Here is a 23,749-nt window from a genome sequence, read left to right as displayed (position 1 = left end):
CTTTCAGGTCTCTTCCAGCCCAGATGATTCTCTACTTCAGCCTGCTCTGATCCTCATCGTGGAGGAGAAATAGAGTTTTGTTTTCCCACCTGCCAAACAGCCTCAGGTTTATACCTTTGTGCTACATAACATGTTGAAGGCCATTCTTTGAAATGGTCCCGAGAGAATCAATGTTTTTGTGTTGATTTGGAGGTTACTTGGTCACAGAACAGTAGTACCAGGAGAGAACAGGAGAGAAGAGTGTAATGTTGGGAATGAGTTCATTTATTGGGAATGTGACATGCTTTTGATGTGAAACTTTACTTCCACCTTTTTTTCAGCCTCTTTCACAATAGAAGCCTTGCTAAATGGATTATTCAAGTGCAGCGTGAATTAAGGGAACCCACCAGTTTTAGCAGGGTGCTCTTCCAAGTCCGTTCTTCTCATGTGTGGCAGGAGGGGCAACATTATTTGAAGCTGAGAGGTGTGAGAGGAAGCAGGAGATAGAGAAACATCTCTCAGGACTTCCTTAGGAGCCCATTCTCCCCAAGAGTTCTGCTTCTACTGAGTATTTTACAGGGAAGCTCCATGACACAGTTACTGTTTCAGATACAAGAAATTCAAGCCCAATCATTCTTTTTAGTACTCAGGGAATAGAGCACAGGAATTCATTTTAGGAAGTGTTCATTACAATTTTCCCAGTCAAACCCCTTGATATCTGGGGTTATGTGGGGTTTATTGTACATGCAGGTAAATACTTCAGAGGTAAAAGAAGATGTAAGTTGATGAAAGCACATTGCATAACTGTGCTGCTACAACATCTGTGGCTACATCAGAAATGTTAAAGAACTATTCAGATTCATTAGGCTGTTATTTGATGGATCATTTTGTAGAATCACAGAACAGTTTGGGTTCAAAGGGACCTTAAAGCTCATCTTGTTTCAACCCCCTGCCATGGCTGGAACCTCCCACTAGACCAGGTTGAAACATATCACAATTTCTGGAAACTTTTCATGCTAGCAAAATATTTTAAAAAATATTAATTCAATGTGGAAGTGCAGCTTTTTGCTTTTAAAAATGCTTTTTTTCTTCTTCGAATTCCACTACAGTCTTAGTATTTTTAGATATTTTCTTTATAAATGCCTTTCTTTGGTAGAAACGTCTGTTAATAAGGATTCTTGGTAAAGGTGAGAAAGAAAAGGAAATGTTTATGAAATGCAACTGAGCTGACTTTGTTACCCTGCAGAACAACAGTACTTTGAAGTGGAAAAGCGACTGGCTCAGAGTCAGGAGAGGCTTGTGAATGAGACCCAGGAATGTCAAACTCTGCGGGAGGAGCTCAAAAAGCTTCGTAAGTGAACTGTGCATTCCTGAAGAACGGGCAGAATATCCATCCTTTAGCCCCGTTTCTGCTGGAATTCTTTAGGAGTCGCAAATCCATCATCAGCTGCCCTTGTGTTTCTGCTCGTAAAGAGGTGCTTTGGTTTTGGGGTCAAGTCGACCTTTTTAATGAAATTTTTTGTCCTAATGGAAAAAACCCACCTTGCTTTGTGATTTTTGTAGTAATGAATTAATGTGCATAATAAGTGCTTTGCTCTAAAGATTGCCTTAGTCTGCCACAACACCACCCTGTCCATTCAGAGGGAAGTCTGGAATTGTTTGTTGTTTTTTTTTTTATTAAAGATTTTAAAGGGAATTTTTGACTCGGTTCCATTTGAAGAATGAATGTTGTCATATTCCAGTGGAGATCCCTCCCTACTGTTTGTTCTCACCCAACAGATGAGCAGCTGAAGTCACTCAGTGAGAAGAACAAGGAGCTCGAGGCTGCCCAGGACCGGAACGCGGCCGTTCAGGTACTGGGGGAACGTGGCCATAACCTCAAATCCTGGGATTCACCTGGATTCTCTGTGCAGCACAGAGTGCAACCAGTTCCCAGCTGGGCTGGACCAGTATGTCCCTATTTACATGTGTACAGGAAAACCATGTGGGCTTACCTCAGTAAAAGCTGGTGTTTTAGCAAACTGAGTGACAGGTGAGGAGTTCCTTTTGTTTCAGTTGGGATGGATTGTTCCATTCTGGCTGAAACCTGTTGGGGAGTGACTTTAGCCAAACCCCGAAAATTCAGACAGAGGTATAAACAAGAATTCTGGTTTTCCCCATTCTTTCCCACTCTCAGGCACAGTTTTCCTTTTATGCTCAGTGTTATGCTCAGAAGTCTGGGGTTGCAGGATGGGTCATTGAGCTGACTGATCCAGCAGAACAGTAATTTTGGAGCAGGAACCAAACCCAAGATTATTAGATTGATTTTTCCACAATAACAGGATTGATCTGATTGTTTCCCCAGGGGGGCTTACCTAGGCCTGACTGAGGTGCTTTGTAGTGGCATCTTGAAGGCACAGGCACTGCTGTTGCCTATAAATAATCCAGGATCATTGACTTTGATTTGATTTTTATTTTGATTTTTTTTTACACAGATTCATTTCTTGCTTACTCTGTTACCTCTTTTATTGAACCAAGTAAAACTGTTTCAACGAAGTCTTGAGTATCCAATCTGTCTTTCAAAGAATACTAAAATTAAATGCAGTTTTGAACAGTTCCTATTGTTAGACTGATTCAGCTCCCCACTCTGTAAGCCTCTTATCCGAGTTTCCAGTTGGCTAGAGTGACTTGAGGTTTAGCTTGCTGCTGTGTGATCCTGAGTGTGAGTGGTGACTATAAACTGTTGCAGAGAGCTGGTCACGTTTCTTTATTGATTTTTTTTCCATTTTTTTCAGAGCCAGTTAAGTAGAGAGAAGGAAGAACTGGAAGCTGAGAAGAGAGACTTGGTTCGAACAAGCGAAAGGCGATCCCAGGAGGTTGAACATTTAAATGGTACAGCCAAGTCATAAAATACTGAATAAAAAGACATGCTTGAGCAATTGAATTAAGTGGAGTAGCCAGGCAGCACCAAGTAATGGATTAGCAGGAATCAGTATTTAGAGGAAAGGAAACAAGGCAGGAAATAACACGCTAATTGCAGAAAACCAGCAGTTTGGTGCTTGTTTTTGTAGATTTAAAACCATACCTTACTGCCCAGCATACAATTACATACATTACATCTTGCCTGTTCTCATTCTTTACAATTTAGTTATGTGAGTAATCAAAGCTGTTACACAATTAAGGTGTTTTTAACACTGATTTCCCTTCTGCAGAGGATGTAAAACACTTAAATGAAAAGCTTGCAGAAGCAAACACAGAAAAGGCCAAACTTCAGTTGAAGCTGGATGAGCTTCAAACATCAGATGTTTCCATGAAGGTGAGCAGGACTCAGTATGCACAGTGTGTGTGTTCTGAGTTGTTTGGGTGTGATGTAATCATCTGGGCATGATTCCCTCTGAAAGTAGGGCAAGGGAGCTCCTGTTATTTATAGCAGATTGCTTTATTATGAAGTTGGTGGCTGTGAGTGGAAGTGAGGTGTGTGTTCACAGAAGACAAGGGGTATCAAGTTGGGCAAGCATGTCCAAGCCTCAGTGGTGGTAGTGGGTGGCCTCTCCTACCCACTGGGAAGGACTCCAGGTCCAGGAGGGCAGGTAGAGAGGAGAAAAATAATTGGTTGTGAACCTGCACCCTTTCTCTGTGGGCAGAATAAACTCCATAAAGAGAGGGGGAAAGGAGAAAAAAGGAGGAAAACTTCAATACACTAAATAATTTCCTTTAACTAGGTATTAATCTAGTTAATATTCCCAGCTAACATAAACTTTGAGGAAACTAACTCAAGTGGCAAGAATTTCCTGGTAACTTATTACCAATATAATAGACCACTGCCTGTCATCTGGTGTTATTTACCAAAGTACAGTACATTTTTGCTACTCCTCCTCTGATCAGAGTAGTTTAATTTGTTTTCTGGGGAACCAGCACAATTTCACTGTGCAATTTGCCTTCTTAGTACCGTGAGAAAAGGTTGGAGCAAGAAAAAGAGCTGCTGCAGAATCAAAACACGTGGCTGAATACTGAGTTGAAAGCCAAAACAGATGAACTTCTGCATACTGCCAGGGAGAAAGGCAATGAAATCTTGGAGCTCAAATGCAGTCTGGAGAACAAAAAAGAGGAGGTAATGTAACTACTGAGTGCTTTTGTTGTTTATACCTTCTGATTGTCATTTTGTCAATTATACCACCTGACTAACTGTATTAAACAAAGCCAAGTACTTTAATAACTGTATTAGAGTTACCATTTATGCTCTTCCTGCGAGTTCTGGGGGTTTTTTTAAAGTAAAAAACAATGAGATGGGTATTTTCCAAAATAAACTGGACTAGAAAGAAAAATATCTGTATGGTGTTCTCATTTCTTCTTTGAATAGGTTTCCAGACTGGAGGAACAGGTGAACAGCTTGAAACAGTCAAATGAAAACCTTCAGAAACACGTGGAAGAACTTTTGAATAAACTGAAGGAGGTGAGACAACTGGAATATATGTGAATATGTGGAACAGCATTATTGTTGCTTCTACAAATGGAAAAATAAAATGTGTGAAACAGAAGTAGTGGAATGCTCCCCTGCCCTGTCTCTCCTTTAATTTGCCAGGCAAAAGAGCAGCAGGCAAGTATGGAGGAGAGATTCCACAACGAGCTGAATGCCCACATGAAATTATCCAACTTGTATAAGGTGAGTTTATTGATTCTAAGTGTATATCTGGGGCTGAATATCAGTGTTAAGTGTAATCAGGCCAGTGTGGGGTTTCTTCCCCGCAAAGGGTGGATGTGGGAAGGACTGACTTCCATTGCAGAACACTGCAAAGCATCCAAAATGTTGTTTTCTTTGCTGCTGTCTTAGTCAGCATTTAAAATCTCACATTGTTTGGATTATCTTGTAGATTAAGCAAAACTGGGAGTGAAATATTAATTTTATGTTCACTGTTTTGAGGCTTCCTGTAAGAATGTGGTTATGTCTTGGAATAAATTAGGGTATAAAAGTTTGTGTGTGAAGTGTGACTGTGCAAGTGATGTTTGGTTAGTAGAAGCTGATTTCAAATAACACAGAGACCTGATTAAGACACAGCTGAATGTCCTGGATTCTGCCAAATAATGACACACTATCTAAACAAATAACTTATATTTGTTTTGTTGGCTCAAAGAGTGAAAAACACCGTGTAGTGTATTGACTAGGACAAAGTCAGCTAAAGCAGACACCTGCTTGTTCTTTGTTTTACACAAACTATGTTCACAGCTTGCTGAGCTCTGTTGCTTGAGTTTTCTTGCTTAAATACCCACATAAACATTGTGGTTTGTGCTTGCACTTGTGAGATCTCTAACTGGAAGCAAAGAAACATAAATTATTTATATAAAATTGCCTCAAAATACCAAATTTTTCAGACTGATCAAAATTGGGTTCTCAAAACTTCTCCCACATTTCTTTGGTGAAGAGAAGGAACAAAGCCAGAAGCTAAAGGCCAGACATTGTATTGGGAATTGTCATCTCAAATCCATATTTGACACTTCTTACTCTCAGATGTGCAGTTTGCATCAAAGTGAGACTTAATCCAAGTGGAAAGGATTATCCAGTTTAGTTGAATCTGTTAGCATTTTACTCAAAAAACTGTGTGTTCCTAATTTTTGGTCAGTTTAAGCTTCCTTATAAAGATCCAGTTGCTATTTCTGTGTACTAAAGGTGGGCTAAAATGCTTTTTTTTAGAGTGCTGCTGACGACTCTGAGGCCAAGAGCAATGAGCTGACAGGAGCAGTGGAAGAGCTGCACAAGCTCCTGAAGGAAGCAGGGGAAGGTAAGCTGGGAACGAGATGGCAAAGGGAGGAGAGCAGTTGTGCTCCTTTTTGGTACCTTGATGCATTGAAAAATGGGGTTTGTGTGTTCAGGGAAGGGACTGCACTGGGCTTCTGGGATGATGAAAACAGCAGTCACTTTGTAGTAAATATTTTAGCTGATGAGTTGAATTTACTTGTGTTTGGGGAACTACTTTCAAATAAACCTGGAATTTTACTTTGCATTTTGATGAGAGGATCTAGTTTTGCAAGATATGTCTTCGCTTTAGTTTCTTATTTTAGATTCCCTTTCCCTAATAAAAGGACAGTTCAAACTTTTTACCCTTTTCTAAGCAAAGGTGACAGGCAGTGATTCATGCTTCTCTCATGCTACTGTTTTTTTAATCACATGAACTTCTGCAGATCATATACAGTTAAAGTAAAATTTAAGGCACATGGGTGAATTTTGGTATTTTTAAAAATAAATAAATGAAACCAACCACAACACACAACCTGCCTGTCTGATTTAATTGTAGCTAATAAAGCAGCCCAGGAGCATTTGGCTGAGGTGGAAGAGTCCAAAGCTGTGATGGAAAAGGAACTGAGAGAGAAGATCAGTAAGCTGGAGAAGGAGCTGGAGAATGCCAACGATTTACTGTCTGCTACGAAACGCAAAGGTGGGATCCTGCTGGGACTGAAATACAGAAAATCTCAGCCTTCCTGTTCTCTTGCATGAGAATACTGTGCTGAAGGATGGAAGTGGAAATGATAAACTATTCATATTTTCCTCTTTAAAAAAAAAAAAAATAATAGAAAACAAAGCTTTAACGTTAAATCTTACTCAGTGCTCGCTGTTCTGGTTTTGTCTTTGTTGTTGTTTGCCTCTTATCAGTAATTTCTAAAGGAAAAAGAGCAGAGCAGTCAGGAGCAGAAGAATGAAGTATATTTGCTGTATCCCTATGTTAATTTAATGAAAATAAACCAGTGTTCTGCTGCTCTAAAACTCTGACAGTGTGATAAGAAACCTGAGGTTAAACTTCACTCCAGCTATTTCAATTACTGATGTTCTGAAATGATCTCAATTTGAAGAGTCCCAATAGTAAAAGCTTTTCAGCATTTCCAGTTAAACTAGACAGAGACACTGATAATGTATGCCTTGGAATATTGTAGGTAATACCAGTCACTTGCACGTGAATGTGTATAATAAAAATTACAGAAAGCTCTTAAACCAGAAACTTTAAGGGCTTAAAATAGTAATTTAGAATACAGGAGTTAGAAAGGTGTATGAGACATGGTTTAGATTAATAAAAAATACTTATGGAGGGAATTATTGCAGCTTTTTAATGGGGTTGTGTCTCCAGGAGCCATCCTGTCCGAGGAGGAGCTGGCAGCCATGTCTCCCACTGCTGCAGCTGTAGCCAAAGTGGTCAAGCCTGGAATGAAGTTAACTGAGGTGAGTGAGGAGAAATTCTTCATTAGCAAGGGCCTTGAAATGCCATCAGAGAGACACCAATAAAATAAAAGTGCAGCCTTGGTTCGCTGGTTTGGATTTGGTGTAATCCCTGAAGTGAGTGAAATCTTATTTGAGGCAGACTTTGCTTGCTAAGTTACTGGGAGTTTTTTCAATATACCTTACAGGTTTTGTTAAGTAGATCAGATTCAGAAATAAGTGGATTTTGCTAAAATAAACTTATTTTATATATGCAGACTTTTTTTGCTTATTTCCATAATTGTATAATCTGTACTGCTGTGCTTTTGGCTTATACTTGCAAAAAAAATTAATATAGCCATAGCTTATGCGAATTCTAGGGGTTTTTATGTTTCTATTTATGTAATTTGTGTTTTCATTATTTGCTACTGATGTTCTGTCCAACTATTAAATTACTTTCTTTTGTGTTACTAGTTTTGATATTTCTGTTGTCTTAAATTTGTTTAAGATTTGTGCCTTTTACGTCGAATTCTTTTATTGCAGACAGTTGCACTATAAAGCTTGCTATTTTTAAATTAATAACTGTACCTGTTTTGCCATGGTATGAGCCCTAAAAACATTGTTTTGAAGGTCCAACTTGTTTCTCTGAATTAACTGGTGTAGAATTATATAAAATTATACTGCCTTAAGGTATAAATTGTATAATGACCAGTGGTTCTTTTTAAGAGAACATCTATCGAAAACAAACCAAGAAACCTTTTGTTGCAGCTCTACAATGCCTATGTAGAATCTCAGGATCAGTTGCATATGGAAAAGCTGGAGAACAAGAGAATCAATAAATATTTGGATGAAATAGTGCAGGAAGTGGAAGCCAAAGCCCCGATCCTGAAACGTCAGCGTGAGGAATTCGAGCGATCCCAAAAAGCTGTTGCAAGTCTGTCTGCAAAGCTTGAACAAGCTATGAAGGTCAGTGGAAAATAAAAGAGCATGTAAAATGATGGGGAAAACTAATTTTTTGTTCTTTAAGTCTAATTGCTGTTGGAAATGTATAAAATGGTTCTCTCAGTCAACTTCTGTTGTGGGAAAAGACCTGTGGAACTTTGTGGCTTGTGGTTTATGGGACTGTACAAAGAATTTTACAAAATCAACATAATTCGTAGTTTTTTATAGTGAAGATTTACAATCTCTTGTTTTCTGAGCGAGTAGTTTAGTATTTGTCTGTCCATTGACATAAAATTGGAGTTCAGTGCTCCCTTCCTGTTAATTTTCATCCATATAGCAGTACAGCATGAAAGAGTGTGGCTTTTGATTCCAAAACACCTGGAGTTTAACCTTGGGAGTGTAACTTTAAAGAGCAGTTTGGTTCACAAGGCATGTGTGCACATGATGTTATCTGTCTTTAGAGGAATGTGAGTTGAGTGGTGATGTGTTCCTTCCTGTCTGCTTGCAGGAGATCCATTGCTTGCAGGATAAGGCAGATCAAGCCAACAAACACGCCTCTTTCTTTGAGAGAGAAACCCAGAGACTGGAAGTTCGAGTAAAAGATCTTTCCCAGCAGGTGAGCCAATGTTATGGTTAAATGTGCTATTTGTGATTGATTTATTAATATGGGGCTGTATTTTTGATGTTCGTTTGGAAGTTGTGTTCAGCCATGTGTAGACTCTGGTTGTCCTAAGTGCCTTGGTGATATTAAAAGCTTCTCCTTAGAACATCATGGTACTGCTATTTCTGCTTTCACAACTTCAGTAAGTTTAGCTGGGTAGAAGTGATGCTGCTGTAGGATAATAGTGTTAAATATCTGACGTGGGAAACTCACATATATACCCTTTTGATTGAAATGTCCTGTTATCTGTTTGCAGAACTGAACACAGATTATCCACTTTTGATCTTGTTGCTTTTTGTCAGACTCATTTTTCTAGAATGTAACTATCTTACAAGGATTTATTGACTGTAATTGTATATTGTAGAAAAAACCCCTGAATTTCCAAGTACTTTATTTTTCACATGTTGTTTTTCAGAGCAGACTTTTGAGTCTGTGTGCAAACTTCACTCTGGAACATTGTCTTTCAGATTTGTGTGCTGCTGATGGAACTGGAAGAAGCCAGAGGCAATCACGTGATCCGTGAGGAAGCGGTGAGCTCTGCTGACATCAGCAGCTCTTCTGAAGTGATCACTCAGCATCTGGTCTCCTACAGAAATATCCAAGAACTTCAGCAGCAGAATCAGCGTCTCTTGGTGGCTCTTAGGGAGTTGGGAGAGGCTAGAGAAAAAGAGGAGCAGGAAACAGCATCATCTAAGTAAGTCACCCCTTTCCTTCTAGTAAATTGTTTCTCTGCTCATGCTGCTGACTTCTGTGAAGTTATTCCCAGGAGTAGAATTGCCTGTATTCTGCTTTTCATGGAAGAGGGCTACTTTTGTTACCATCTAGAAATAGCAGCCCAAAGACCTGTCTTCCTAGAAGTTTGCAGGACTGTGTCAGAGAATCACAGGATCTTTGGGGTTGGAAAAGACCTCATGGAATCCCCCCTGTGCCCGATGCCCACCTTGTCCCCCAGCCCAGAGCACTGAGTGCCACGGCCAGGCCTTCCTGGGACACCTCCAGGGCTGGGCACTCCAAACCTCCCTGGGCAGCCCCTGCCAAGGCCTGACCACCCCCCTTTCCAGGAGGAAATTCCTCCTGATGTCCAACCTGAACCTCCCCTGGCACAGCTGGAGCCATTCCCTCTCCTCCTGTCCCTTGTTCCCTGGGAGCAGAGCCCGACCCCCCCCGGCTCCCCCCTCCTGTCAGGGGGTTGCAGAGCCAGAAGGTCCCCCCTGAGCCTCCTTTTCTCCAGGCTGAGCCCCCCCAGCTCCCTCAGCTGCTCCTGCTGCTCCAGCCCCTTCCCAGCTCCCTTCCCTTCCCTGCACACGCTCCAGCCCCTCCGTGTCTTTCCTGAAAGGAGGAGCCCAGAACACCTTGATATCCGTGAACACCTTGCTGTGTGTGTTACTGAAAGCTGCTGTTGTTCCAGGATTTCTGAGCTCCAGAGCCAGCTGGACGAAGCCCTGGGTGAGCTCCACCAGCTGCGGGAGTCGCGGCAGCACCAGCTGCAGCTCGTGGAGTCCATCATCCGGCAGCGGGACATGTTCCGCATCCTGCTCACCCAGACCACGGGAGCCATCATCCCTCTGCAAGGTAACCCCACTGCAGTGGGGCTGTGTGATCTTCTGCTTCGGCAGGAATTGTTGCCTTTAAAACCCCCTTTGTGTTTCTTTAGCTTCAGGTATGTTACCAGAGGAGCTCTGTCTCACCTCCACTCCAAAGCGGCCCAGTTTACCTCCGGCCATGTCAACTCCTGCCCCCGTGTCCATGAGTGAGTCCGTGGAGACTGTGGAGGCTAAGGCTGCACTGAAGCAGGTACATTTTTCAGCAGGCACTAGAAAAAACTGTCACTGTTTCTTTTTACTCATGGTAACACTTTTATATCTGTTCTTTGTCGTAGTTGCAGGAAGTTTTTGAGAACTATAAAAAAGAAAAGGCAGAGAACGACAAGCTGCTGAATGAACAAAACGAAAAGCTTCAGGAGCAGGTCACAGACCTGAGGTCCCAAAATGCCAAGATATCCACACAGCTGGAGTTTGCCTCCAAACGGTAAGTCAGCTGTTTTAACCCAGCCTTAGGTCTGGGTTCTCTGGCACAGAATCATGTTGGCTGCTTGATATTGTTTGCTAAGGAAGAATTGCCAGTTAAACATCAATATTGTCTATTCTGTGTAAGAACACGAAGTTAATGGTGGAGGTGGGAGCAAGAGTATAACCTCCAGCAGAGTGAGGCACGTGTGAAAACTGCTGCATAAAACCATGAAACAGCTGTGTGCATGCTCCTCCTGCAGTTAAACTGTTGGATGTGGCAAACACATGCTGTGCTTTGTTGTTCCCTGTGAAGGTATGAAATGCTGCAGGACAACGTGGAAGGATATCGCCGGGAAATCACCTCTCTGCACGAGAGAACCCAGAAACTCACAGCCACCACTCAGAAGCAAGAGCAGATAATTAACACCATGACTCAAGACCTGAGGGGAGCTAATGAAAAACTGGCAGTGGCAGAGGTTAGTAATTGTTTGTGGCACTGCTGGATATTTCAAGCGAGTACTAGAGTTTTTCTTATGATTATCTTGAAATTACTAAGTGAAGACATAAGAATAAGGTGTTTCAGTTCACAGAGAAAACAGAATATCCAGCAGCTGCATTCTTACTCTTCTTAGTTAAATTCACATGGATTTTAATATGCCATCTATGATATGAAAACCTTTTATTAACATAATATTAACTGATCATAAAAATAAATTAATGGGTAGATTTGGGATTGATAACAAAGTTCTTATTACTTGTTGTCCTTAAAGGTACGAGCAGAAAACTTGAAAAAGGAGAAAGATATCTTGAAGATGTCAGATGTGCGTTTGACTCAGCAACGGGATTCTCTGTTGGTGGAACAGAGAGGACAGAACTTGCTGCTCACTAATTTGAGAACAATTCAGGTATGTGGTGTTGAGTCTGTCCAAATTGAGTCTGTCTGTCAGAGTTTTCAGTGAATACCCATCAAAATCAAATAAAACAGTCATGGGATTGGGTCTCAAACTGGATTTTTATATGGTTACAAATCGACACTGAACATAAAATGCTTGAGCTACTTGTTTCAACAAGGTTGTGATTCCCATCCTACTCTTTTATTTACCTGGGCAAAGTCCTGAGAATTTTGGGTTGATGAGAAGGGTTGTCTTAATAAAACAGAAACAGGAACAAAGTGAAAGGAAAAAAATCTGTTAATTATTAGCAAAATTTACCAGTGCCTGCCTTGGTAGTTTATTTTCCTATTACATTATATTTACTTTTTTACTTTTATATAATTTATTATAAGGTATATTGACACTTATTGTGTATTTAGGGTTGCACATATTATGATGTGACTGAATCCTATTTCTGTAGTGGATCTTTTGGGGGAGTTTTAGATTTCCTTACAATCATATTTATTATATCAGTATTATTAAAAAAATTTTCAAAACTAAGTCAGACATTGTAAGTGCTACTTTTCATAATATTCTGTATCTGCCTATTATTTATTTTGGAGATAGGAGAAGTGTTGTGACAATTTTGTATGAAGTGCTGCAGTAATTCAGAAGAAAATCATTAAAGTGATTTTAAGCATAGTGCATCATGCTCTTTTATCAGGGAATACTGGAGAGGTCTGAGACAGAAACAAAGCAAAGACTCAATAATCAGATAGAAAAGCTGGAGCGTGAGATATCTCAGCTGAAGAAGAAACTGGAGAGTGAGGTGGAACAAAGACATTCCCTCACCAAAAATCAAGAGGTGAGTGGAAATGTGCTACACTTGTTTTGGGGAAGATAAAGTTCATGGCTTCTGCCAGCTCACAGCGTGTTCCTTTGTAAACACATTTGGTCTTTGTGTCATTTGGGAATAATTACAAGTTGAGGAACCTTGTGTCTGCAGGTTCAGATCCTGGATCTTAAGAGGCAGCTGGAGACTGAGACAAACCGTCACGTTAACACAAAGGAGCTCCTGAAGAATGCCCAGAAAGAAGCTGCCATGTTGAAGCAGCAGCTTAACAACACCGAGGCTCAGCTGACATCTCAGTCATCACAGAGGCCTCCAGGGAAAGGTAAGGTGTTCTTCTGTGTTTAATTTCTCTTTATGGGAAATACTGCTGCCTGCAGAATGGTAAAATTCATAATCCACAGTAATTTGGAATTAGGAGGGTGGTACACTAAATAATAAACCTCTTGGCTCATCACATATTCAGACAGATTTGTTAATGTGAAACTCCTGTCCAAGCAGTCTTTGACAAAGGGGAAGAATAAAGCAAAACTTATTAAAGGATGCCTTTTATTTTTATTTGAAGGAACTTAAGTCTGTTAGGTTAGGTATTTTTAAATAGTCAACAATGTTTATTGTAAACTCTTACTTTGGTTAGGGGTGACAGTTGTATTTAGGGGAGCTTTGTGAAGGTGATTGTTTTTTCCATATTATTATTCTAAAAAGAGTTCAGTTTTTGACAGAACAGTGGTTAAAAAAAACTGAATTAAACTTCCATTAATGAATGTACTCTAATGTTGTAGGTCAACAGAGTCCAAATGAAGATGTGGATGATCTTGTAAGTCGACTGAGACAAGCTGAGGAACAAGTCAATGACCTGAAAGAGAGACTCAAGACTAGTTCTAGTAATGTGGAGCAGTACAGGGCCATGGTTCTTAGTCTAGAGGAATCCCTTAATAAAGAAAAACAAGTAAGTAGTTACCATTGTTTATTAGTGCCATTATTCATTGCTCTTTGTGATTCTCCATATTTTCAGTGTTGTTGGTCTAGATGAGATGCTCAGAATACCTATTCTGGCTTTTAAGTTGTTAATAAAATACTGGTTTTATATCAGAATAATGTATTCAATGGGGGGAAAATTGATCTCCTGATGGATTTTAATGCAGGTGACAGAGGAAGTTCGTACAACAGTTGAAACTCGTCTGAAGGAGTCCTCAGAGTATCAGGCACAGCTGGAGAAGAAGTTGATGGAGTCAGAAAAGGAAAAACAAGAAGTACAAGAGGAGAAACGTAAAGCTGTGGAGAATATGGAACAACAGGTATGCACTGAGCACCCCCTTCCCTAAATCCCCTTGCAGAGTCCACAGCAATGTGCTTTTACAAGACTCCCTGGTTTTCACAGTATAGTAGTGCCCAGAACTAAATGTTTCTTAGTGCACATGGGGCTGACTGAATTTGGGAGAGGGTTCCAAACAGGAGTAGTACCTTAACCCTGTCACTTCGTTGGGGTGATTGTGTGTTCAAAGCTGTCTTCCTGAACTCTGAGCACAGTTTGCAGAAAAACATGAGTTAAAAGCCTTTGAGAGAGGTTTCAGAAACAAACAAGATGACTGTAAGTAGAATTACTGGAGGCCCAGCTCTGAAAACACATGAATGTATTTTTACCAGGAAAGAGCTCTTTATATTAATAAAGTCCAAATATTGAAAATATTTCTCCTTTTTTAATACTAACTTTAATTTATAAGTAACTAATTACCCTTCAGTTCTACATTATTAATGACTGTGTTCAGTACTCTGTAAAATACTTTGTCACTTAGTGTTGGCTTTGTTCTCACTTTGTTTTTGTTGTTCCCCTGTCCCTGCAGCTGTCAGAGCTGAAGAAGAGTCTGTCAGCTGTGCAGTCAGAGGTTCAGGAAGCTCTTCAGAGAGCCAGCACAGCCCTGAATAACGAACAGCAGGCCCGTCGTGACTGCCAGGAACAAGTATGTTGGTAGTATTTGCCTAATTTGAGCCAGGGACAGTAAACCTCTTGTTAGTCTTTTAGCTGAACTCAAAACTGAACTGCTGCTCAGAGGCTGGTGGAAGCAGGAAAAGTTCTGCAAGAGCACATTCTCTATTAAATAAGCAACTGCTTATTTAATGCTTCGTTCTTCTACTTGATCAATATTGTAATATCAACTGAACTGACTCTGTGTTGCAAGCACAGTTTGTGTCATTTAAGATAGCAACAGATGGTGCAATAGATTTCTGTTTCTAAAGCCTGTTTCATTATGTAAAGAAATCAGTTGGGCAATGTAATTAATTGGTTTTAATTAATTACTACCTCAGTCTCCTGAGGGGGAAGCAAAAAAGAGCCCTGAATTCTCACAACAGGACAATGGGGAAAATATCTAACCCAAAATGTAATTGTCATCTTTTAAAACTGTGGAGCAATGTGATATTTAGCAGCAGCTGATAGGACTGTCTTGTTACCAGCTACTTTTTTAAAGGGAATCTACTTTTCTGGAGGTGAAAATTCCGGCAACACTGATCAATGTCAAGGATGTAGAAAAATTTGGACTGTTTAATCCAACCCAAAATGTAGTAAATGTGCGTGGCCATGATTTGTGTGTTTGAGAATAGCAGAGGTTTTGGCCAGTGGTTTTCTTTCTCATTAGTGGCCTCTGATTTTGTCTCTCTGTACATATCTAACACACAACACTAAAGATAACAGGGTTTATTTGTGGTGGTTTTCTGCAGGCAATGATGGCTTCTGAAGCTCAGAATAAATACGAACGGGAGTTGATGCTCCACGCTGCCGATGTCGAAGCTTTACAGGCCATTAAAGACCAGGTTGCAAAGAACACAGCAGTGAGGCAGCAGCTGGAGGAGGCTGCTCGGAAAGCTGAGTCTGAGCTGTTGGAATCCAAAGCCTCCTGGGAAGAGAGAGAGAGAATGATCAAGGTACGATGGTTTCAGTGGCTTTTGTTCGGCGAACAGAGATTCAGCTGCAGAAATCAGTCACTGAACGATTTTGTTGTAGGATGAGGCTTCCAAACTCGCATCCCGCTGTGAGGATTTGGAGAAACAGAACCGGTTGTTGCACGAACAGCTGGAGAGTATGAGCAACAAGATGGTGACCTCCATGAAAGAAGCCATCCCAACTGCAGCCAATGTTTCTCTCAATGAGGAAGGCAAATCCCAGGAACAAATCTTGGAAATTCTTAGGTAACTTCAGCTCTGGGTTCCTTCTCTCAGGGGTTATAAATCAGTTGTGAAATTAAATAGTTCTGCGTTGCTTTATATTTGAAGGGCAGTGTCTAAAATTAAAGCACTTTTTTACTAGGTGGGAAGTGTTTTGCTACATGAGTAACTAGCACAGGAGATTTCTTTCTGCTCCTAGGAAAAATGAGTCAGTTATGACAGGAACCTGCAGATGTGATTGGCAGACAAGTTAGATAAAGGGGATCTTTTTTCTCATTGCGGTTTTTATGGAGTTTATGTAGATGTTGAAGAATTTTTGATCTTCCTGACCCAATTTCTGTACTAAACAGGCATAAGATTCCTTGTCCTGCCTTTCCCCTGACCTAACATGGTGTTCATTTCCTCCCTGCAGGTTCATCCGGCGGGAGAAGGAGATTGCAGAGACGAGGTTTGAGGTGGCCCAGGTGGAGAGTTTGCGTTACCGGCAGAGAGTGGAGCACCTGGAGAGGGAGCTGCAGGAACTGCAGGACAGCCTCAATGCTGAGAGAGAGAAAGTGCAGGTATGGTTGGATGTTACGATTGCAGTGAGTGCAGAGGGCTGTGCTCTGTGTTCTACTCTTTGTCTTTGCTGCCTATGCCCAAAAATGAGTTTTTGAAAGAATTTGAGCGTTTTTTAAGCTGGGGTTGCTTATAGCCAACTGGAGCAACTCGTGCTTATAACAATAAAGAAAATAAAAAGAATGTATCTCCCATTTCTTAAGCTGTATTTGCTTGTTTTGAATGCCCATGTGGAGTGTTACGTGCATGTGCAAGCAAAACAAATGACTGAGTTCAATCTTTCCAAAGGTAACAGCAAAAACCATTGCACAGCATGAGGAATTAATGAAGAAAACTGAGACCATGAACATACTGATAGAAACCAACAAGATGCTGAGAGAAGAGAAGGAGAGGCTGGAACAAGAGCTACAACAAATTCAAGCAAAGGTTAGTACTGAGCTTAGGGTGAACTTCTTGGATATTCAGTGGACGAGTTAGTGTCTGGATATACCACTGCTAATTACAGTAAATACATTATTTAGCTTATGATTATTCCTTTGAGTCATACACTAATGAGTGAACTTCCCATTTAGAATTTTAAAAGACATTGGTCCACCTAGAACATTGAAAAGAAGTTCAGTTCCACTTCCATGAAACAGAATCAGCATTTACCTTTGGCTAGAGGTATCCAGGAACAAGGATATTATCAGCAGTTAAATGAAAATTGGTATAATAATACATAAAAAGCAAATCCCAGCTTTATTAAGAGTTTAAAAGGGAGGTGCTGCTTATTTTAATGAAATCCTGTGCGGTGTTGCTTGGCTTCTAACATGAGATTAATAATCTGTTTCCTGTACCAAAGTACAAGGAGTGAGAATCCACGATTGTGAAGTCGCACCAGTATTTTTTTGCTCCGTAGGATCATCCCCTGCTCTTGTCCTCACCCCACTGGAAGGCAGAAAGTTAGGAAGGAAGCTATGTCATGACTTCTGCTTGAGGGATTCCTTCAGTCTCACATGATCCAGAGTTTAATCCCCTGTTGTGCTTTTCCAGGTCCGCAAGCTTGAGGCAGACATCCTACCTCTGCAAGAGTCCAATGCTGAGCTGAGTGAGAAGAGTGGAATGCTGCAGGCAGAGAAAAAGCTGCTGGAAGAGGATGTTAAACGCTGGAAAGCCCGGACTCAGGTGGGGGATTGCATTCTTTCAACAATGTTGTGGGGAAAAAAACCCCAACAATCAACCAACTGAAAAAAAAGTTCTAAACAACAAACTAAGAAATGCATTTGAATTATAAAGCATTGTTTCTGTAGCTTCAAAATTGGCTGTTCCATATCAAAATGCAAAAGCAGCAGCTTAATTCAAGGAGATATTCTGGCTGTAAGTGTATAATCATCTTGTGAAAAAGGAGACTGTTTTCTCACCCTTCCAGCATTTGTTGAGTCAGCAGAAGGACACGGATCTCGAAGAGTATCGAAAGCTGCTCTCGGAGAAGGAGGCAAATGCCAAGCGTGTCCAGCAAATGAGTGAAGAAACAGGCAGGCTTAAAGCAGAAGTAGCCAGGTGTGGTATTAATCAATTAATAAAAGATTTTGTGCAAAGCAAAGTATTTTAATTAGAGCTGTATCTGGAAGCATGATTTCTTAACTGTCTCCATGTAAGTATGAATCCCTTTGTGTTCCTACCATAGCTCGATAATAAGCAGGTAAAACAAAGTGAGAGTTGTTTTGGAAGCTGTCATTTAACTGAATTGTAAACTAATGTATTGTAGAATTATTTCTATTCTGTACTGCAGAATCCTAGAAATCAGAAGTCACTACAGATAATGCCTGTGATATTGCATAGATCAGCAATATTGAAATGTGTATATGATTTCAAGCATCTCATTCGCATCTTCCTCTGGCTTCGTGTTATTTAGAACTAATGCATCCTTGACTACAAGCCAGAATCTCGTTCAGAGCCTGAAGGAGGAAGTAACTAAAATAAGAACAGAAAAGGATACTTTGCAGAAAGAACTAGATGCTAAAGTGGCTGACATACAAGAAAAAGTGAAAACTATAACACAGGTCAAGAAAATTGGTCGCAGGTACAAGACTCAGTACGAGGAGCTGAAGGCACAGCACGATAAGGTAGGGAGAACTGAACTTTAGCCTTCCTTGGAGTTCCTGGTGTTTGCCCAGGAGGTTTAAACTGATCCCTTAGTACACAAAAGCATCTTGTGAGAGCAGTATCATTCTGATCAGATGGTCTCTTTAGCCTGGTACCTTGATACCTTTCAGATGGTCGCCGAAGCGTCAACTCAGTCTTTGGTGGAACAACAAGAAGACCAGGTTTCTGCCCAGGAGGTACAAGAGCTGAAAGACACTCTCAGTCAAGCTGAAGTGAAGACAAAGAATTTGGAGACTCAGGTTGAAAGCTTACAAAAGGTAGGAACAGAGTGGGCAAGGTAAGAACAGTGAGTGATTTCAGAGTGCTGTACTCCAATCAGTCGAAAATGTGTAACAGCGAAGAAGGTGAGGGTGTTTTTCTGTGTGTGCACAGAAATATGTGAAGTGGCCTGTTGTACCTCTACCTTGTTGGGAAAGACAGACCTTAAACCCGATTTAAATCCTATGTCTAGTGTGTCTCGCATTATTTCTTGGAATAATAAGCTGTTACATTCAGAGGACTGGACACCCGATTATTCGTTAGAAGCCTTTTAACCTTAATCCAGTGGCCAGCTAATACTGGATCCTTGGAGCTTATTGGGTTTTGTATTTGCTGAAAAGCTGATTGTGACCAACAGCTGCAATCTCTCTCTCTCTCTCTCTCTAGACTATAACAGAAAAGGAGACTGAAGTTAGAAATCTTCAGGAGCAGATAATGCAGCTACAATCAGAACTGACCCGTTTTCATCAAGATCTGCAAGAGAAGACTACACAGGAAGAACAGCTCAGGCAACAAATCACTGAGAAGGAAGAGAAAACTAGGAAGACCTTGCTTGCAGCCAAGCAGAAAATTGCACAGTTAGCTGGTATTGTAATTTTTTTTTTCTGTCTCTAGGGATTTTTGATTATTCCTGTGGAACAACCTTTAGACAGGATGTTTGGGAAAATATGACCTACTTCATATTTTACTGAAAGATGTTTTCTAGATTAGATGTTACAGGAATTGTTCTAAAACTGAAATGTTTTCAGGGGATGAGAAAAGTATATACCTAACTGTACACTGGAGGTAAAAAAAGTTTTGCTTACTTTTGGTCAACCAACATGATAACACCCATTTTTCAACCCTCTGTTGATTAGAGCAGATTGACCCTACTAACAACTCAGATAATTCCCCCCTTCCCTAAATGTTCAGGTCCAAACCACATTGCCTCCTCTGTTTTTAGTTGTCATTGAGAGGAATGATGGTGTAACAGCTTGCTGAAAACACCTTGTTCTTTTGTGTACAACACAAAAGTACACCAGCTTGTTCTTCTTTATCATTAAATATATATTTATTACACGTTTTTATATCTTGTCATTAAATAGAAAAATGGCACGTGGAAGTTATAACTGCCTCTGAGAGTTCCTTTGATAGCTTAACATTAAGGTTTCAAAATCCTTCAGTGACGTAGTAAAACACCAGGTATTCCACAGGCAGACTTGGGTTACAGTGACAACACCGAGTCCTTTCCTGCTCACCCAGGTACAAAAGAACAGCTGACAAAGGAAAATGAGGAGTGGAAGCAGAAGAGCAGCTCGTTGGAGGAGCAGAAGACGGAGCTGGAGGTGCGGATGAGTGCCCTGAAGTCCCAGTACGAGGGGCGGATCTGCCGCCTGGAGAGGGAGCTGCGGGAGCAGCAGGAGCGGCACCACGAGCAGCGCGATGAGCCCCCGGAGTCCACAAACAAGGTACCAAATCCTGAGGGCACCACTGTCCAGCTAGACTTGGTCAGCAAACTGGGCCCTGTTCATGTTCCACTGTTCCATGGTTTTGGAAGTACACAGGTTGGTTTTAGCGAGGGTTCAGAACTTAATTTAAAACTTATTTCTTGCCATAATCACAGTTCCCAGTGCTAACAAGCAGATGGTTCTGTTATTAACTGAATTGGCCAAGGAGCTATTTGCACTCTGCTCTCTATTTTTGCATTTTACTCATACATTGAATATAGTGGGTTCTGGCTGCCATTATCTCAAAGCCTCAGAAAATAATTGAGAAATTACTGAGTCAGTTTAAAGACTCTGTGTGGCTGGTGTAGTTTGGTTTGGAGAACTTGGTTTTGTAGAATGGTTTGCAATAGTCGTGGGGTCTGACCAGGTAAAGGGCTAGCAGGCATTTCTCTAACAGACTTGTTTGCAAAGAGATCTGCTGCTCAGGTGTTTTCCAGCTTGCTCACTCTGGTTCATGTGTATTGACAGGACACTTGTGTTTCTTACCTGACAGGTCCCAGAACAGCAGAGGCAAATCTCACTCAAGTCCACTCCGGCTTCAGGTGAAAGAGGAATGTGAGTTCAAGGGTTTGGGGGTTTTGCAGAGTTTCCATAGTTGATATTCCTTAGTTCTGTCTTTATGTAGTTGCTCCTTTTAGTAAACCATAATTTTCATAAATTTCATGGCTTCTCATAATTTTTCTTAAGCAACTGAAGATGCTGATTGACATATGTTCTTCCTGTTTCTCAGCTACATCTAATCAGTAAAGCTTTTAAATGTTAGACTGTCATATAAACCACCAGGAACATGGTTTCTGGGAAGCATAAAAGATTTTTTTAAATGTTTTCAGACATTCCTGAAGTTATATAACTTTGATTGTTGCCTTTAACCTTTTTGGGTTTAGGGAGGATTTTCCTTGTGCAAGAATGTCAAACCTGAGAAACAGACTGAACAGATGGCAACTCTTAAAAACAGATAAAGTGGTCAAATACCTAAGCTTTGAAATGGGAAATATTGCTGTCATTATATAAGTTTGGATAACAAAGTCCCTCTCCGTTTTTATGACAGCATCCTTTAGGTAGCAAGGCTTTCAAAAATGCCTCCTAAAGTTTGGCTGATCCTTGTCTCAACCAAAAGGTGATGTTGCTCTATACTGAATGAATCACTTTTGATGTAAGATGTATTACTCACTGTAATAAAGTCCCAGCACAACTAATAGTATGACCTACACCCTCCTTTTGATCTGCTTTCAGATTTCTAGTTGGTTACCTTTGAAAAAACCTGTCAGTTCTCTAAGCTGCACAAAATGCTACTGATGGCATAGTGTGTCTGTCTTTTTTCAGCTATAAAAAAGTTTGGAAGACAATTCCTTTGGCTGTTATCAGGCTTTCAAATTTTAAGCCTTTAAAAGTTAGTGTCTCTGGCTATGAGAATATATTTACACTTGCTGTATTTAAAATCTGCTTTCTGCAGCACCATGGTGAAAGCAATCTCCTGTTTTTCAGTGCCAGCACTTCAGATCCCCCAACAGCAAACATTAAGCCAACTCCTGTCGTGTCAACTCCCAGCAAAGTGACTGCTGCTGCAATAGCTGGGAATAAGTCTACTCCAAGAGCCAGTATCCGTCCAATGGTCACTCCTGCTACAGTCACCAACCCCACCACTACCCCTACAGCCACAGTTATGCCCACAACACAGGTGGAGACTCAGGAAGGTGAGCTTTTTGATGTAGTGTAAGGATCTGCAGTGCTCATAAATGCTGCCTTTGCCTTGAAATCTGGTGGTTCTTAGTTTGGAAGCACCTCACGTAATGTCGTTGTCCCGCAGCAATTTCAGTGTTTCATGACCACTTCTGTTCGTGATTCCTCAGCTGAAGATGTGTATAAGCAGTGTTAATTCATCTACAGAACTTTGACTGTGCTAATCTAGAGCATTCTGAGTGTGCTGCTCTTTACCTTCCAGCCATGCAGTCGGAAGGGCCCGTGGAGCACGTTCCCGTCTTCGGCAGCACCAGCGGGTCCGTGCGCTCCACCAGCCCCAACGTGCAGACCTCCCTGTCCCAGCCCCTGCTGACTGTCCAGCAGCAGACACAGGCCACTGCCTTTGTGCAGCCCACTCAGCAGAGCCACCCCCAGATCGAGCCTGCTGCCCAGGAGCCCTCCCCTGCCATCGTGGAGGTCGTGCAGAGCTCCCAGATCGAGAGGCCCTCCACCTCCACGGCGGTGTTTGGCACAGGTTGGTGGGGTTTTGTGGGCCTGCCTTTTGGAATAGTTCCTTTAAAGTAGCTCCAGTCGAACTCCTGGCAAACCAGGCCTCACTTTGGTTTGGGTTTTTTCTCCCCTCTCTTAGTTTAATGCCCATTTTAAGAACTTCTGAGTTGAGGCTCCTTTCTTGAACCATCAGAAACGGTGCCTCTGAAATGCTGTTGGCACTGCATTCCTCAGAGTAGAGAATAAACCTTATGTGTGTGTTTATTTATTCGGGGCAGCTTTGGGGTTTAATACATTAAACCTTACCTCTGTTTCCATGGTGCTGTGGGAGCAAGGTTCATTTTAGGAGCCACGAGTAAGCTACTTAAGCTTGAATGTAAAATATAGAGAAGGACTCTAAAGCTACTCATTGTAATACATTGTTGCACATCTGTTTGTCCTGTGTAATGTACATAGAACATTTATTCCCCAAAAATACCCTTTTGCAGACTCAGTTTTTTTGTTTTCCAGATTATCAGTTAAACTTTTAGGTCTGTTTGTCCAAAGCAAAGATGTAGGAAGAAATATTTGAGCTGTACCCTGAAGTTTACATTTGGGGTCAGTTAGGACATGAATGTAGGCCCAAGAGTGTAAGACTTGTAATTAAAGGGGCTGATGTTTTCATGGCTAGGAAACAGCACAATGTGATTCTGATTCTGCTTGTTATCATTCAGTGCAGAAATAAAGGTGATATTCCAGAGGAAAATACGAAATTTAATCTTCTGGTTTGTACATTTATTGTTCTGAAAATAACTGAGAGGCTCTTTACAGTTTCAGCTACCCCAAGTTCTTCACTGTCCAAACGTTCCCGAGAGGAGGAGGAGGACAACACTGTGGAAAACTCAGACCAAATCTCTGAGGAAACAGTGGATGCACCTACTTCAAAGAAACTGAGAATCATGCAGAGAGTTGGACCTGAGGTTTGCAAGAAGATAAAATGCTACTGCTTAATCTGCTCCTTTGGAGGATTTTAATGGGAAAAGCAAGTGTATTACTTAAGAGCAAGTCAGTTAATTCTTAATGTGACTTTCTAATCTACTGGGGAGAAAGCATTTTTGTCTGGTACCTTTAAAGGTAGAGGTTATACCAGTTGCAATGAATGATGCAAATCCTAAAAATTGTAGGAAGAGAGAGGGCCATATCCTAGTATTGAGGAGGAAGAAGATAAAACTTATTTCAGTGTGGTCTGGAAGGTCTTTATCTACAGTTATTCTGGTGTTAAGAAGAAAGGTATTAAATCAGATTGCTCAAACTACCGTGGTATTACTCTGCTCTCCATTGCTGGCAAAATCCTGGCAAGAATACTCTTGAACAGACTAATACCTACTATAGCAGAAGGAATTCTATCTGAAAGTCAGTGTGGTTTCAGAGCCAACAGGAGCACCACAGACATGGTGTTTGTTCTCAGACAACTGCAAGAAAAGTGTAGGGAACA

General features: G+C 41.0%; 1 protein-coding gene across 1 annotated transcript in view; it reads left to right on the top strand.

Moving 5' to 3' along the window:
• Nucleotides 1-705: 705 nt before the first annotated feature.
• TPR (translocated promoter region, nuclear basket protein) overlaps nucleotides 706-23,749 on the top strand; it is a 33,841-nt gene continuing 10,797 nt past the window's right edge. Inside the window, exons 1-39 of the mRNA XM_029964018.1 lie at nucleotides 706-729; nucleotides 1,136-1,166; nucleotides 1,226-1,330; nucleotides 1,759-1,832; nucleotides 2,754-2,850; nucleotides 3,171-3,274; nucleotides 3,905-4,069; nucleotides 4,319-4,411; nucleotides 4,541-4,621; nucleotides 5,648-5,735; nucleotides 6,249-6,389; nucleotides 7,074-7,165; nucleotides 7,910-8,107; nucleotides 8,592-8,699; nucleotides 9,212-9,438; nucleotides 10,153-10,316; nucleotides 10,399-10,538; nucleotides 10,624-10,772; nucleotides 11,067-11,229; nucleotides 11,524-11,658; nucleotides 12,350-12,490; nucleotides 12,632-12,800; nucleotides 13,258-13,424; nucleotides 13,621-13,773; nucleotides 14,320-14,436; nucleotides 15,194-15,397; nucleotides 15,477-15,661; nucleotides 16,050-16,197; nucleotides 16,484-16,621; nucleotides 17,228-17,359; nucleotides 17,604-17,734; nucleotides 18,090-18,300; nucleotides 18,451-18,597; nucleotides 18,986-19,184; nucleotides 19,841-20,046; nucleotides 20,579-20,640; nucleotides 21,571-21,779; nucleotides 22,028-22,300; nucleotides 23,086-23,234. Coding sequence (XP_029819878.1) covers nucleotides 706-729; nucleotides 1,136-1,166; nucleotides 1,226-1,330; nucleotides 1,759-1,832; nucleotides 2,754-2,850; nucleotides 3,171-3,274; nucleotides 3,905-4,069; nucleotides 4,319-4,411; nucleotides 4,541-4,621; nucleotides 5,648-5,735; nucleotides 6,249-6,389; nucleotides 7,074-7,165; nucleotides 7,910-8,107; nucleotides 8,592-8,699; nucleotides 9,212-9,438; nucleotides 10,153-10,316; nucleotides 10,399-10,538; nucleotides 10,624-10,772; nucleotides 11,067-11,229; nucleotides 11,524-11,658; nucleotides 12,350-12,490; nucleotides 12,632-12,800; nucleotides 13,258-13,424; nucleotides 13,621-13,773; nucleotides 14,320-14,436; nucleotides 15,194-15,397; nucleotides 15,477-15,661; nucleotides 16,050-16,197; nucleotides 16,484-16,621; nucleotides 17,228-17,359; nucleotides 17,604-17,734; nucleotides 18,090-18,300; nucleotides 18,451-18,597; nucleotides 18,986-19,184; nucleotides 19,841-20,046; nucleotides 20,579-20,640; nucleotides 21,571-21,779; nucleotides 22,028-22,300; nucleotides 23,086-23,234 — 5,520 coding nt within the window. The remainder of the gene's footprint in view (nucleotides 730-1,135; nucleotides 1,167-1,225; nucleotides 1,331-1,758; nucleotides 1,833-2,753; nucleotides 2,851-3,170; nucleotides 3,275-3,904; nucleotides 4,070-4,318; nucleotides 4,412-4,540; nucleotides 4,622-5,647; nucleotides 5,736-6,248; nucleotides 6,390-7,073; nucleotides 7,166-7,909; nucleotides 8,108-8,591; nucleotides 8,700-9,211; nucleotides 9,439-10,152; nucleotides 10,317-10,398; nucleotides 10,539-10,623; nucleotides 10,773-11,066; nucleotides 11,230-11,523; nucleotides 11,659-12,349; nucleotides 12,491-12,631; nucleotides 12,801-13,257; nucleotides 13,425-13,620; nucleotides 13,774-14,319; nucleotides 14,437-15,193; nucleotides 15,398-15,476; nucleotides 15,662-16,049; nucleotides 16,198-16,483; nucleotides 16,622-17,227; nucleotides 17,360-17,603; nucleotides 17,735-18,089; nucleotides 18,301-18,450; nucleotides 18,598-18,985; nucleotides 19,185-19,840; nucleotides 20,047-20,578; nucleotides 20,641-21,570; nucleotides 21,780-22,027; nucleotides 22,301-23,085; nucleotides 23,235-23,749) is intronic.

The sequence above is a fragment of the Manacus vitellinus genome, unplaced genomic scaffold (assembly GCF_001715985.3).
Source record: "Manacus vitellinus isolate BGI_N305 unplaced genomic scaffold, ASM171598v3 scaffold_68_pilon, whole genome shotgun sequence".
In the NCBI taxonomy this organism is placed as follows: Eukaryota; Metazoa; Chordata; class Aves; order Passeriformes; family Pipridae; genus Manacus; species Manacus vitellinus.
The sequence above is the reverse complement of the archived record's forward strand: the minus strand, read 5'-3'. Positions and strand labels throughout refer to the sequence as shown.